The following is a 14,828-nucleotide window of genomic DNA, read 5'->3' as shown; positions in this document are numbered from 1 at the left end:
GCTTAGATTATTTACTTTTTAAAATGAAATGTTATTTAGAGACAAAGAGGTATAAATGTTTGTAACCAACAAACATTTCACTTTGTAAAATTTACGTTTTTTAAAAATTTTAAACAGAGAGAATAAATGAATGATAAAGTTAAGTGTGCTAAAATGTTAACAGTCAGGAAAGCTGGGTAAAGAAAATTCCACAGACTGCTTTTGCAAATTTGAGGGATTTTTTTCACTACTGTAATTGGAAGTTAGGAAAAAAGTCTACCTCCAGGGAACCAGCAGAGCAAGAGAACTGTTTATAACACGTGAGAACCTTCTCTGCTTCGCTTGTACTTTCCCCTGGATTCTCACATCTGATTTGATATTCTTCCCTCCTTGTGCTGTTGCTTCTCTTCCTTCCCCATGGCTCTTTACCCATCATTCCTTTTTTTTGCTGATCCCTCTTTAGCAAATTTTTTCACTCCCAAAGGTCCTGAACACTTCATAATTTTAGAAATGACTGTATTTTAGAACCGATATCCTGAATGAGTTTTGTTCTTTGGCTTCATTTATAAATCAGGTGGGTTTAATGTATGTCTGCCATTTAAACCTCCTACTAAATTAAGTACTTCTTACTTTACCACAATCAGCCAGGCAGCCAGTTCCCAGATTGATTCGAACCACACAATGCAGAAAACTATATACTACAGGATTTCATTTTAAAAAATAAATAATCAAAGCCTACACATTTTTAAAAACCCAGAGGTCACTGGGCTCAGTGGCTCACACCTATAATCCCAGCACTTTGGGAACCCAAGGTGTGAGAGTTGTTTGAGCCCAGGAGTTCAAGACTAGCCTGGGCAACATAATGACCCCTCATCTCTACAAAATAAAGATAAAAAAACTAGCCGGATATGGTGCCACAAACTTGTAGTCCTAACTAACTATTCAGAGAGGCTGAGGCAGGAGCGTTGCTTGAGCCTAGGCAATTAAGACCAGCCTGGACAACATGGCGAAACCCTGATACTACAAAAAATATGAAAATTAGCTGGGTGTGGTGGCGCATGCCTGCAGTCCCAGCTACTTGGGAGGCTGAGGTGGGAGGATCGCTTAAGCCCAGGAGATTGGGGCTGCAGTGAGCCATGATTGTGCCACTGCACTCCAGCCTGGGCAACAAAGAGAGACCTCTCTCACCAAAAAAAAAAAAAAAAAAAAAAAAAAAAGGCACTCCTGAACATGCTCCAACTTGGAGCAATTATGCTACATTCTCTTTGCATTTATTAGGAAATCCTTCTCTTTGGGCAACTTTTTGCCTAACTATTCCTGGGCCAAATTAAGTATAATGGAAGACACATATAAAAGAACTTATAGTAACCATCTACATATTTCATACCCCTTAATACAAATTCAGATTTAAAGCACTGAAAGTTCAAAATTGGTAGCTTGTTATTTGTCATTTAATTATTTTACATTTCTATACATACACTGTTTCTGAAAATGTCTACTGTACACTAAAACAATCCCATATGTCTTCCTGGACTGAAAACCTACTAAACTAATTAGCAGGTACCCCTTACTTTGGCCAACCACACTTTGATAATGTGGCTGCTATTCTGCTAGACTAGAAATCTTTCAAATATTGGTGGCAGGTCCCATTCTGAAAAGAGCTCGGTTCCCATTTAGAGAAGCTGAGTTCTCTGGAAGGCAACGAGCAGAGTAATGCAGGCAATCGTTACTGATGTTTAGACACTTCCCCATCTGCAGCGGCAATGGGCTTGAGGGGTGGGAGAGATAAGCACAGCCCCCAAAAGAGCAGTTCTCCTCATTTCCTTCATCAGCATATTCCTAATTAACTCAGCTTTGTGCCTGTTATGAATAGCTTCAGATGGAAAAGCTCCAATTCCACATTCCTCTTCATTATGCACAGCTTATTAAAATTGAAATTTCACTGTTTCCAACTCGACCAAATTAGTGGTTCAAACTCGACCAAATTAGTGGTTCAAACTGCCATGCGCTATTAAGAGTGAGGCATTCGTTTTAAGGGATGGAATCAGGATAAACACGGCGTGGATCAAAGCTGGAACAAGCTAGAAACTTCAAGCCTTTGAGTTCTATGTTTGCCACATGAGCCTGGGAACATCAAAACTTTTCTGCATGCAGCTCTTCGATCTGGCAGGCCAGGCTGATAGAATGGTGCCCTTCCCTAAGCTCCTCTGGAATGAAAAATCAGAGATGAGAAGTAGGGAATAAATAAGTTTCTAGAGGCCCTCTTAGTTGGGAGTTTGTTTCCCATTCCCAAAAAAAACAGTTGACTATCACAGCCTGTCCTCCTGCTCAAAAGGAAAGCATATCCAAGAGGCCTAGAAAGAGAATGAGAATCCACATTCCAGCTCTTAGGCTGGTACCTGCTCTTCTTCAATCCTGCGCTGTAGTGTTTCAATATAATGCTGGACCGCCATATAGATAAATCGGTACTGTGCTTCTGTCTGGACCATCCCTGACCTCTGAGATCGCACCATCTGGATGGTTTTGGGAACATCAATGTCGCAGTCAACACCTACGAAGGAAACAACATGAAGAATAAAGAGAAACTGCAGAGCCAGGATGAATTTGTTTAACGCATAACTTTTAGTAGTCTCAGAAGGAACGCTGATTTAGTCTTTGCTGTTTTAACTGAACGTGTTGCAACGGCGACAGCATTGAACTTCTGACTGATATCAATGATCCCAGAAGACTACATAAATAATAAAATGGCAGAGGTCAGGATTTCCTAACTTTCCAACACATCACCCCATACTGTAAACAAGTCAGGTGTCTGGATAGAGACCACCACTGTGTATGTAAAAGGCCATGGCAGTGGGTTCCGCAGCTCCTAGACTTCATTTTATGCCAAAAGCTCAAAGAGTGTCACTTCTCTTCTTAGGCAGACATGCTGAAGTCTTCAGCCCAGATTTTTGTGAAAAATTTTTCCCATTCAACATCCCTTCCCTAGGCTGTTTTCATGAGCTCTTTCCTTCCATAAACTAAAAACTGAAACTGTTGCTTCTTGCCCTCCAGATGACCCACCTTTCTCTCTGATGATGTCAATAAGAATATCAATCACAATGAACGTCCCTGTCCGGCCAATTCCAGCACTGCAGGCAGAAAGACAAAAAACAGGGACAACGGAATCATTCATGGGGGTTTCAGACTCAAAACCAAGCCATTAATATTAACAGAAACAATGTCTATTCTTGGGAGTTATTTATAAAATTGTCTATTTATGTCTGAAAATATGTTGACAAAAAGCATAAGGCCTTGGAGTCAGCCCAAACCTACTCTTGGAGTTCAGCTTCTCCAGTACAACGTGACTGAGGCAAGTCCCTTAACCTCTCTGACTCGGTTTCCTCATCTGTGAAATGGGGACAACAGCACATACCATACAGAGTGGTGGGTGTACAGAATCAAACATCAATCATATACAAAAATATACATAAAAGTTATTGAAAGAGGGCCCAGTGCAGTGGATCACGCCTGAAATCCCAACACTCTGTGAGGCCAAGGCAGGAGGATCACTTGAGGCCGGGAGTTCGAGACCAGCCTGGCCAACATGGTAAAATTTCATCTCTACTAAAAATACAAAAATTAGCCAGGCATGTTGTTGTGCACCTGTAATCTCAGCTACTTGGGAGGCTGAGACATGAGAATTGCTTGAACCCAAGAGGCAGAGGTTGCAGTGAGCTGAGATCGTGCCACTGCACTCCAGACTGGGTCACAGAGCAAGACTCTTCTAAAAAAAATTAAGTTATTAAAACAGAAGAAATAATTTAAAAAATTAAAAACAAAAAAACACTGGCTCAGAGACTGGCTCAATAAATGGTAGCCTTTTTAACAACTGGACAAATAAAAAGTTTCACATATATCTACTTGCCCAATAAATGAATGAGATTTAGGAAACCCAATGTTCCCCCGTGTAATCATGAAGCCCAATCTGGAAAATCAGCAGCCTACAGTCTCATTACAGAGGAGCACAGCTTCCATCAAAGGCCTTGGTGGAAAGCGGCTGGAATCTTGTAAAGCAAACAAGTATAGTGCTAGGGGAAAAAAATATTTATGGTAGAAGAGAACAGAATCACTGGGCGCGGTGGCTCATGCCTGTAATCCCAGCACTTTGGGAGCCAGAGGTGGGCGGATCACCTGAGGTCAAGCATTCGAGACCAGCCTGGCCAACACGGCAAACCCTGTCTCTACTAAAATACAAAAATTAGCCAGGCAAGGTGGCGGGCACCTGTAATCCCAGCTTCCTGGGAGGCTGAGGCAGGAGAACAGCCTGAACCCAGGAGGCGGAGGCTGCAGTGAGCCAAGATGGCACCACTGTTCTCTAACCTGGGCGACAGAGCAAGACTCTATCTCACAGACACACACCAAAAAAAACATAAAACAAACAACAAAACACACACACACACACACAGAGAACAGAATCACAAAGAGATGAATCCTAAATTACCATATTAGAAAAAAAAGAAAAAATGACTTAAGGGATCCTCAAGAATCAGGTCTATGTCCACCACATCCCCCACCACCTCAATATCTACACAGCAGTCAACACCTACAGAGCAAACAACACAAAGAATGAGGAGAATCTGCAGAGCCAGGATGAAGTTGTTTAATGCACAACTTCTAGTGGTCTCAGAGAGAATGCTGACTTAGTCCTTGCAGTTTTAACTGAGCATGTTGCAATGCCCACAGCCAATGGCAGTGCTGTGGGATCTAGAAGAAATACACCTTGGGATCTAAATGTCCCTCAGTGCAGGTGCTCTATGCCTCAAACAGGTATTAAATTCTTCCTACAGTTAAAGAGCTGGGGGGTGGTGGGTAGGTAAAAGCAAGCCCTTGGTGCTAGGAGACAGGGACAGGCTGTGGCATAGAGGGGCGGCAGGGGCTGTCACCTGCAGTGCACCACGACTGGCCCTGCATCCATGATGCTCTCCTGCTTATGGTGCACCTCCTCCAGGAAGTCCAGCACACCCCCAGGGTCGCTGGGCACTCCGTGGTCCGGCCAGGTCCGAAAGTGGTATTGCCAGACCGTTCTCTCCGTATTCCCCTGGAGTAGAGCCAAGAAAAACCAGAAAAGAATTAAATAAATCAAGAGGTCGAGGAATCATCCAGTTCTTAGCTTTCCTAAATCCACTGTGAGCCAATGAAGAAGAGAATCTCCCCATGTTCCACTGAAAGGTCCTCTTCATGAGGTTCCCAGAACTTGTCTCAATTTGGGCAATCCTGGAGGCAACCTTTGCCTCTGTCGTAAGAACCAAGGTGTCTGGCATGGCAATTCATTCTTTCAGGTAACTACACCCTGAATCATCTCTCTGAATCATCAGTGACAGGTAACATCCCTGTTCCTCTGTATCCCTGTGGTGTTCAGCTCTGGAGGTAACTGAGACCTCTAGGGACCCAGGTCTCTCCTCCCAGCAGGGGAGAAAGCAGATGAGGAAACAGCCATTCGCTTAAGACATTCATTCCTCTTGGTCATCTTTTCATACCCAACCTTCCCCACCATATAAACACACACTTTTTTTTTTTTTCCAAGACAGTCTTGCTCTATCGCTCAGGCTGGAGTGCAGTGGTGCCATCTTGGCTCACTGCAACCTCCACCTCCTGGGTTCAAGCGATTCTCCTGCCTCAGCCTCCCAAGTAACTGGAATTACAGGCATGTGCCACCACACCCAGCTAATTTTTGTATTTTTAGTAGAGATGGGGTTTTGCCATGTTGGCAAGGCTGATCTCGAACTCCTGACCTCAGGTGATCTGCCTGCCTCAGCCTCCCAAAGTGCTGAGCCACCAAGCCTAGCCAGTATTGTTCTATATTAAACTTGTATTTAATGCAAAGAAGATAAGAAAACAGGCTTTGCCATCAGATGACTAGATTTAGGCTCCAATTCCAGGCACTCACAGTCATGTGGCCCTTGGATATGTCTAAACCTCAATTTCTTCCCTTGTGAAGTAGGAATAATAATCTCTCTCTCTCTCAAAATGCAATTGTAAGGACTCAATGAGCTTGCTGCAACAGTCAGCCTCTGCCCAGCAAACACTAGGAGACTCAGCACATTGCAGCTATTTTGAGGATAAAAATAATTAATAAAGATAAACAATAGCACCAAGGCTACAGAAGACCGAAAAGTATCATGTTTCTGGGTTTAACCAGATTACATAACTGTAGCAGCACAATTCATTGCTATATCTTCTTCCTGTATGTGTGGAGACAATCTAAGCTAAGTAACTTTTTTTTTTGAGACAAAGTCTCACTCTGTCATCCAGGCTGGTGTGCAGTGGCCTTAGCTCACTGTAACCTCCACTTCCTGGGTTCAAGAGATTCTTGTGCCTCAGACTCCAAAGTAGCTGGGATTACAGGCGTGTGCTACTACATCCAGCTAATTTTTCTATTTTCAGTAGAGACAGGGTTTTGCCATGTTGGCCAGGCTGGTCTTGTACTCCTGACCTCAAGTGATCTGCCAGCCTTGGCCTCTCAAAGTGCAGGGATTACAGGCATGAGCCACTTTGCCCAGCCTTAAGTGTCATTTTTAAAAGGGATTTAATAGGACACTTTTTACTTTTTTCTTTCTTCCTCTTCTTCTTCTTCTTTTTTTTTTTTTTTTTTTTTGAGATGGAGTTTCACTCTTGTTACCCAAGCTGGAGTGCAATGGCGCAATCTCGGCTCACTGCAACCTCCGCCTCCTGGGTTCAGGCAATTCTCCTGGCTCAGCCTCCTGAGTAGCTGGGATTACAGGCATGCGCCACCATGCCCAGCTAATTTTTTTTTTTGTATTTTTAGTAGAGACGAGGTTTCACCATGTTGACCAGGATGGTCTCGATCTGTTGACCTCGTGATCCACTGCCTCGGCCTCCCAAAGTGCTGGGATTACAGGCTTGAGCCACCACGCCCAGCCCTCTTCTTTTTTATAAGAGACAGAATCTCACTCTGTTGCCAAGGCTGGGGTGCAGTGGCACAATCGCAGCTCACTGCAACCCTGAACTCCTGAGCTAACGTGATCCTCTTGGCTCAGCCTCCCAAAGTGCTGGGATCACAGGCATAACCCACGGCGTTCAGTCCCCCATTTCTACTTGACAGCTACATTGTTCCAGTTCCTCTCACAATCTCTACCATAGCTTCAGCCTCTGCCCCTCCCCATCATCAGTAGGACTGCACCCTCTCTGACATCAGAAATCCAAACATCCCACCCTGGGCCACAACTACACTGGCTCCCAGCTCCTTCTAGTCTCTCTGTCACTTCCGGTAGCCTCCAGATCACTGAGCCCTCCCTCCACTTTCCACCTGTCTCCTCCTGCCCCTGTCCCCCTCATCCAGCCAGGAGTCCCCATGCTGTGGGGACAGTCACTTTCTACCGTGTGCCTCCACTTCCTGACCTCTCCATCCACTGCACCTATGCAAATCCCAGGCCTGGGCGAACCACATACTCTCTGTTTTGTGCCCTAGGAGCCAAGTGTCCTTGGAGAAAAACCAGGTGGTGGATATCAGTATATTTTCATGTTCACCACCTCAGCTGGGCACTTGGCACAGCACAAAAATTTCTGGACTTCTTGCTCTGCTACACAATTATGATTTCATTCTTTTCTCCCTTTCTTCAAATATTCAAATATCTCTTCTTATTCCCTTTGACTGTCTGTTGATGGCCTTGCCTCAAGCTTCGGAGAGGATAGGGAAAATAATCGCTCTTAGCTCACCTACTGGCATCTGTGGCCACCTTCTCCTCTTGCCCTTCATTGCCACAGGAAAAAATGTGCCTCCATCAAGCAAAAACTCCATCCACAACGCGTCCCACCTCTCCTCCTCATCCCACCTCCACCCTTGCCTCCCTGACAGCTCCATTTCAATGTGTCCAAGGCATCTCAAACTTAGTGTGTCCACAAAGAGGTCCCTGCTGATCCTTCCAGCTTCCTCAAGTCCACTGCCCTTCACCCTGCCTTCTCAGGCTAGAAAACCACCAGTCATCCTGCATGCCAGCCTCGCCCTTGGTACACTCCATCATTAAATCCCTGCCAGGCTAACTGCCTCCAGTTAGCTCTACTGGGTCCTCTTCTTTCTGGCACCCCTGCCACTGGCCTAGTTCAAGCCCTATCATCTTTCACTCTGACAACTGCAGTACCTCCTAATCAGTCCTATCCCTAGACCCACTTTTCCTCGCTCCAGTCTCTACAGGGTGGAGGGGAATCTCTTAAAAGCTTAAATCCAACTATGGCTGCTTACTATACTTAGGATAACCTCCCCCAACCTCCTTTGCCAACTCAAATACATTGTTTCCTATGCCTTAAGAACCTCCCTTCCAGCTGGGCGCACTGGGCGCAGTGGTTCATGCCTGTAATCCCAGCACTTTGGGAGGCCGAGGCAGGCAGATCACAAGGTCAGGAGTTCGAGACCAGCATGACCAACATGGTGAAACCCCATCCTTACTAAATATACAAAAATAAGCTAGGCATGGTGACACACGCCTGTAATCCCAGCTACTCAGGATGCTGAGGCAGGATAATCACTGGAACTCGGGAGGCAGAGGTTGCAGAAAGACAAGATCATGCCACTGTACTCCAGCCTGAGTGACAGAGCGAAATTCCATCTCAAAAAAAAAAAAAAAAAAAAACCTCCTTTCCTTTGGCCAGGTGCACTGACTCATGCCTATAATCCCAGCACTTTGGGAGGCTACTTGTGGTAGGAGAATCACTTACCCCCAGGAGTTCAAGACCTGCCTGGACAATATAATGAGACACCCATCTCTACAAAAAATTTGAAACTTGGGTGGGCATGGTGGCACAAGCTGTAGTCGCCAGCTACATGGGAGGCTGGGGCGAGAGGATCACTTCAGCTTAGGAAGTTGAGGCTGCAGTGAGCCGTGACTGCACCAGCACATTCTAGTCTGAGTGACAGAGCAAGGTTCTGTTTAAAAAAAGTCCTTTCCCCCTCTAAATGAACCCTAAACTCCTGCATTTTTTCTTTCTAGCCTTGATTACGGTTTGTAATGATATATTTATATGTGCGATTACTGGGCTGGTAGATTACTGGCCAGTACAGGGTACACTTGGGAGTGCAGGGACTCCATCTGTTTTGTTCCCCAGCTCTATCTCCAGCAAGCAGCATGGTGTCAGGAACCAAGAGGTCATTAAACAAACATCTCTGAATGAATAGATGAATGTCCACATGACTGTTCAGATGCCCAGCTGAACACGTCCAGAAGAAAACAAATCACTGCCCACATCAGTTCTCCCTCCAGCTTTTGTGGTGTCTGCCACAGCACCACTGTCCACTCAGACTCAAACCTCTACATTGTGTCTTGAATCCCTCTTCCTCCTCCAAAGGCCAAACAATCCTCACGCCCTGCAGACTTCACCCCCAGCACTTCTCACATCCACTGCTTCTCTTCCAGTTTATTCTGCCATTTTACATAATATTCCTTTCCAAAGGAAGGAACAAAAAAGAACAACTGCTGAAGTCTGTGGATACTTGGAGAGGAGGCCATCAACCTTGGCTCCTGCAGAGGCCTCCTAACAGGCCTTGCAACCACTCAGGTCACCCCATTCCAATCTCCCACCCAGGGCTGGTCTTGAACTCCTGGGCTCAAGCGATCCACCTGGAAGGCTCAAGCCTCCCAAAGTGCTGGGATTACAAGCATAAGCCTCAGCGCCTGGCCAGTTACTTGTTTTTAAATCTTCCATCTCTCTAGGCTCGATAAGGGCAGGAACACCACCTGCCTTGTTCACAGTGTAACAGTACTGCCTAAACTGTACCTGGCACATAGAAGGAACCCAATAAATGGCTACTGAATCAATGAGTGAGCGAAAGCACGAATGTATGCAAACATGAGTAACTGCAAGACCCTGAATTACTACATACCATCAGCACTTCCCAAAGTCTCTAGAATACGACAATATACTTACTTGTCCAACCTTTGAAAGTTTTAGTTCTCGTAGCGTATAGTCATGAGCAGCACTTTCTTTGACGTTCCTAACACGCATGACCCCATATTCTTTGAGAGCATACTCATCAGGCCAGTATTTGACACACTTACTCTGGAAGGGATCAGAGAAAAAGAAAGTTAATTCTGTGAACTCTGAAATCAAAACCTAAACCAGCAACAAACAAATGTGCAGGTCTTGCTTAATGACCACCAATGTGGAAAACGGCCTGTCTAGCATCTGTTAGGTTTTCGAAGAAAAGGAGAGTTCAAATAAGAAAAGCAGGTGCTTGGAGGACCGGGCAGAAGTGGGAGGAGAAAGGAGGCTGGTGCAGTTACCTGATCCAAGCACGTGTCAGAGGAGAGTCAATGCTTGTTGATCTGTAAAGAATCAGGCTGGGCATGGTGGCTCACCTGTAATCCCAGCACTTTGGAAGGCCAAAATGGGCAGATCATTTGAGATCAGTAGTTCGAGGCCAGCCTAGCCAACATGGTGAAACCCCGTCTCTACTAAAAATACAAAAATTAGGCCAGGCATGGTAGCTCATGCCTATAATCCCAGCACTTTGGGAGGCTGAGGCAGGTAGATCACCTGAGGTCAGGAGTTCGAGAACAGCCTGGTCAACATGGTGAAACACCGTCTTTACTAATAATACAAAAATTAGCTGGGCATTGTGGTGCATGCCTATAATTTCAGCTACTTGGGAGGCTGAGGCAGGAGAATCGCTTGAATCAGGGAGGCAGAGGTTGCAGTGAGCTGAGCCCATGCCATTGCACTCCAGCCTGGGCAACAAGAGCGAAACTTCATCTCAAAAATATATATATATACAAAAATTAGTCAGGCATAGTAGCCGGTGCCTGTAATCACAGATACTTGGGAGGCTAAGGCAGGAGAATCATTTGAACCTGGGAGGCAGAGGTTGCAATGAGCTGAGATCATGCCACTGCACTCCAGCCCGGGCAACAGAGAGAGATTCCCTCTCAAAAAAAAAAAAAAAAGTTCTAACAAAAGCAGATGCAGGTGCTCGGAGGACTAAGCAGAAGTGGGAGGAGAAAAGCAGCTTGTGCAGTTGTCTGATCCAAGCACATGTCAAAGGAGAGTCAATGCTTGTTTATTTATCTCTAAGGAATCAAAGATGCAGAGAGAAAGACCAACCAATGTGAGAGTACTGGCTAGCAACCACTGAGGTCTGAATTCTAAGATCTGCCAGTCACTCCCTAGGGAAGGCAAGCATAGAGTCTGGAGGAGTCTAAGCTGCCCAACGAGCCAGACTGTCTGCTTCATTTCCGCACCAGTGTAGGAGGACTCTGTGCCTTATCTAACCCAAGTGTGAATAACTATATCACAGAAAGGCAGCCCATAGGGTTTTGAACCAGCTGCTTTTTCTATATCCAGACCCATCTGATACCTCCTCTACACGTCACTTTCCCTTAACTGGGTCCTGGGAATGCCAAGTCTGCAATAGCTGCTGGCTTTAAGAGCAGGTGATTGAAATATATGGCACCAAGAAAATTATTCTTGCTGCCAAAAAGGAAGCTATTTCACTCAATAGGAGATGAGTTTGTATCTATTTGGTGATGTGTCCTAGGCAGAGAATGCTTTTATGTTCTGTTGAATTCTGGGCAGTCATCCACACCACTTACTTTCCAAAACCACCATGACACAAATATCAGCAAGAGAAATTTACCTTGTATCTTAGGAAGACAGAGAAATTTACAGCTATAAAACTGGAAATAAGAAAGCAGCTACAGACATGAACAGTCACAGTAGATGATTAGTTGAAAGAAAAAAGAAAACATGGTAGGAGGAACATTTAATAGAAGGATGTGGTCTTAGCCGGGCACAGTAGCACATGGGAGCCACTTGGTGGCTGGCTGCAATCCCAGCACTTTGGGAGGCTGGGTGGATCACTTGAGGTCAAGAGTATGAGACCAGCCTGACCAACATGGTAAAACTCTGTCTCTTTTAAAATTACAAAAATTAGCCAGGTGTGGTGACACACACCTGTAATCCCAGCTACTCAGGAGGCTGAGGCAGGAGAATCGCTTGAATCTGGGAGGCAGATGCTGCAGTGAGCCAAGACTGTGCCACTGCACTGCAGGCTGGGTAACAGAGCAAGATATGGTCTCAAAAGAAGAAAAAGAAGAAGAAGAAGAATGTGGTCTTTTGGCTTTCTCTCCAGTATTTTATGGATCCAAACGCCTCTGACAGATTTGATGTAAATTTTAGTTTCCCCAAATAAACATTCCTAATATTAATTGTACTCTATGCTGTCACTGACCAATCAAGGCTGAGGACTGCTCCCAGTCACTACAGGGAACTCGTCACAGGATATAAAATTAAATCATGACTCTGAAAAGAATGTTTTAGCTAACTTTAAACATCAGCAAACTGCTGCAGCCCTGTCTCCAGCTTCTAAACTCCTTTGGAAACCTTGGCAAACAAATTCTAAAATATGAGAACTAACACATTAAAATAAGGCCTTTAAAATAGGGCCCAGGAATCAAACACAGTCCACAGTCTGGTTTGTCTTCTGTGCACTGGGGGGATACTGAGAGCAGGTTGTCAGAAAGGCCTGTAGAGAGTAATCAGCACCCATCATGTCATCCTCTCAGTACCACCAAAGTAAAAAGGAAGAAGGAGAGAGGGAGCAGAGACTTAGACACGGTGGTAAGGAGTGGGGCAGGGTGATTTCACCCTAATACCTGTCTATCCTAGGAGAGCTTCTGAAAGGGACTGATACTGATTCCTCTGAAGCAACACAAGACCCCTCTCTTCACAGTCCTCACATCCTCTGAGAACAGGTGACCTCCTACAGCTACAATCAGGCAAAAAGCGGGATGAAGGGCTTCATTTTTCCTAACCACATTTAGGGCAAAAAACATTTGCCTGAAGCAGAAACTACAAAGATGTTTCCATTGGTCCATTAATTCAAGAATACCTAGTGTTACTGCAGGCAGCTGCTAGAGGAAAGCTTGGTTTCACGATGACCAGATCTGGTCCCAAAGGTATTCAGAAGCGTACAATGAAAGTCTTATGAAAATCACACTGCCCTTCACATCCAACATGAAAATTACATTAGGAGGGCTAAACTCCAAAGTTCTCCATCTGTCTTAGGTTTAATTTATAGGTATCACGGCTACATTCCACACAAAATCTTATATAAACCAATTAAAGGATATCTAAAAAAGAACTTTCACTAGAACACAAATAAAAACACAGAACTTTTCTATATTAAAAAAAAAACCCACAAGGGTGAACTCACTTTGAGATAACACAGAGGGCTGTCACTCAATAAGATCTGTCTGCTTTTCTGTAGATGTGGGATGTTACAACTTATTTTTTAATCTAAAGTGTCTTGAAGAGTATGGAGCCATGGGTCCTAGGCAGGTACTGTATGTGGGAGTAAACACTAGGGCAACCATTTGGGAGGACAGTTGGGCAGAGTTAATTAAAACAGACAACATGGCCAGGCACAGTGGCTCTTGCCTGTAATGCTAGCACTTTGGGCCAAGGTGGGTGGATCACCTAAGGTCAGGAGTTCGAGACCAGCCTGGCCAACATGTTGAAACCCCGTCTCTACTAAAAATACAACAATTAGCCAGGTATGGTGGCACATGCCTGTAATCCCAGCTACTCGGGAGGCTGAGGCACAAGAATAATTTGAACCCAGAAGGCGGAGGCTGCAGTGTGCTGAGATTGTGCCACTGCACTCCAGCCTGGGAGACAGAGCAAGACTGTCTCAAAAACAAAAAACAAAAAGGACAATATGCATATCCTATGACCTCACAATCCTTCTTGATGTCTAACCTAGAGAAACATTTGCCATGTTCAAAGGAAGGCAAGAACAACATTGATCACTTCAGCACTGGTTCTAAGAGCAAAAACCGGGACACTTAAATGCCCATCTAAGAAATCATGGTTAAATAAATTACAGTATAGTCACACCAAAGAATATCATGCATTTGCTAAAAAGAATGAGATAGGCTAAAATGCACTCACAGAGAAGGTCAGAACATATATTTACTGGGAAAAAAATAATCAAGAGACAGAAAAAAGTTACTGCATGAAAAGGCACTTTTCAGTCAGAAAGTAGTAGTATATCTAGGTTCGTATGTGAATATAAATGCCACAAAAACAGTGCAGGAGAATACATGTCCAACTGAGAACAGGGCTTTTATGTTGGAAGAGAGGGGGTTAAAACACATGGATGGGGAATAGAGACAAAAGCAACTTTAACCTTAACACTAATGTGTTTGAATATCTACATGAACATATTGTTTGGATAATTCAAATTAATTTTTAAATGCTTAAAAGTCATAAGTATAGTTTATATAACCAGTGAAATCAGTGTTTATTAATTAGTACTCTAATCACCAGATAGATCTTCTTTTCCTTTTTTTTTTTTTCTTTCGTAGAGACAGGGTCTCACTCTGCTGCCCAGGCTGGAGTACACTGGTGTAATCATAGCTTGCTGCAGCCTCGAACTCCTGGGCTCAAAGGATCCTCCCACCTCAGCTTCCTGAGTAGCTGGGACCACAGGCATATGCCACCATGCCCACCTAATTTTCATATTTCTTTGTAGAGACAGGGTTTCACTTGTTACCCAGGTTGGTCTCAAACTCCTAAGCCCAAGCAATTCATCCACCTCGATCTCCCAAAGTGCTGGGATTACAGACGTGAGCCACCATGCCTGGCCTACATAGGTTTTTTTTTTATACTCCCTTTTTGACTTCTGTTTCTAGATACAGTGGAGTAACAGAGACCAGATTTACCCTCTCACCTTAAAAAACTAAAAAAACTGAAAAAAATGAAATGACACATATAACAGAATTCACAGACAAGAACAATAGTTATAAGAATACTCCAGGTCAGGTATGGCAGTTCATGCCTATAATTCCAGCATTTTGGGA

At 44.4% G+C, this 14,828-nt stretch overlaps 1 protein-coding gene across 4 annotated transcripts in view; it reads right to left on the bottom strand.

Moving 5' to 3' along the window:
• Positions 1 to 14,828, bottom strand: part of PTPN11 (protein tyrosine phosphatase non-receptor type 11) — a 103,974-nt gene that overhangs the window by 19,158 nt on the left and 69,988 nt on the right. For 2 of the 4 annotated variants that reach the window (XM_009004697.5, XM_017976390.4), the window contains exons 10-13: positions 9,898 to 10,029; positions 4,902 to 5,068; positions 3,040 to 3,107; positions 2,379 to 2,530 (exon numbers count right to left, since the gene is read on the bottom strand). In XM_009004697.5, the coding sequence (XP_009002945.1) occupies positions 2,379 to 2,530; positions 3,040 to 3,107; positions 4,902 to 5,068; positions 9,898 to 10,029 (519 nt within the window). The remainder of the gene's footprint in view (positions 1 to 2,378; positions 2,531 to 3,039; positions 3,108 to 4,901; positions 5,069 to 9,897; positions 10,030 to 14,828) is intronic. The other 2 variants (XM_002753025.5, XM_035257699.3) reach the window with 1 other exon arrangement.

Source organism: Callithrix jacchus, chromosome 9 (genome assembly GCF_049354715.1).
Source record: "Callithrix jacchus isolate 240 chromosome 9, calJac240_pri, whole genome shotgun sequence".
Lineage (NCBI taxonomy): Eukaryota > Metazoa > Chordata > Mammalia > Primates > Cebidae > Callithrix > Callithrix jacchus.
The sequence above is the reverse complement of the archived record's forward strand: the minus strand, read 5'-3'. Positions and strand labels throughout refer to the sequence as shown.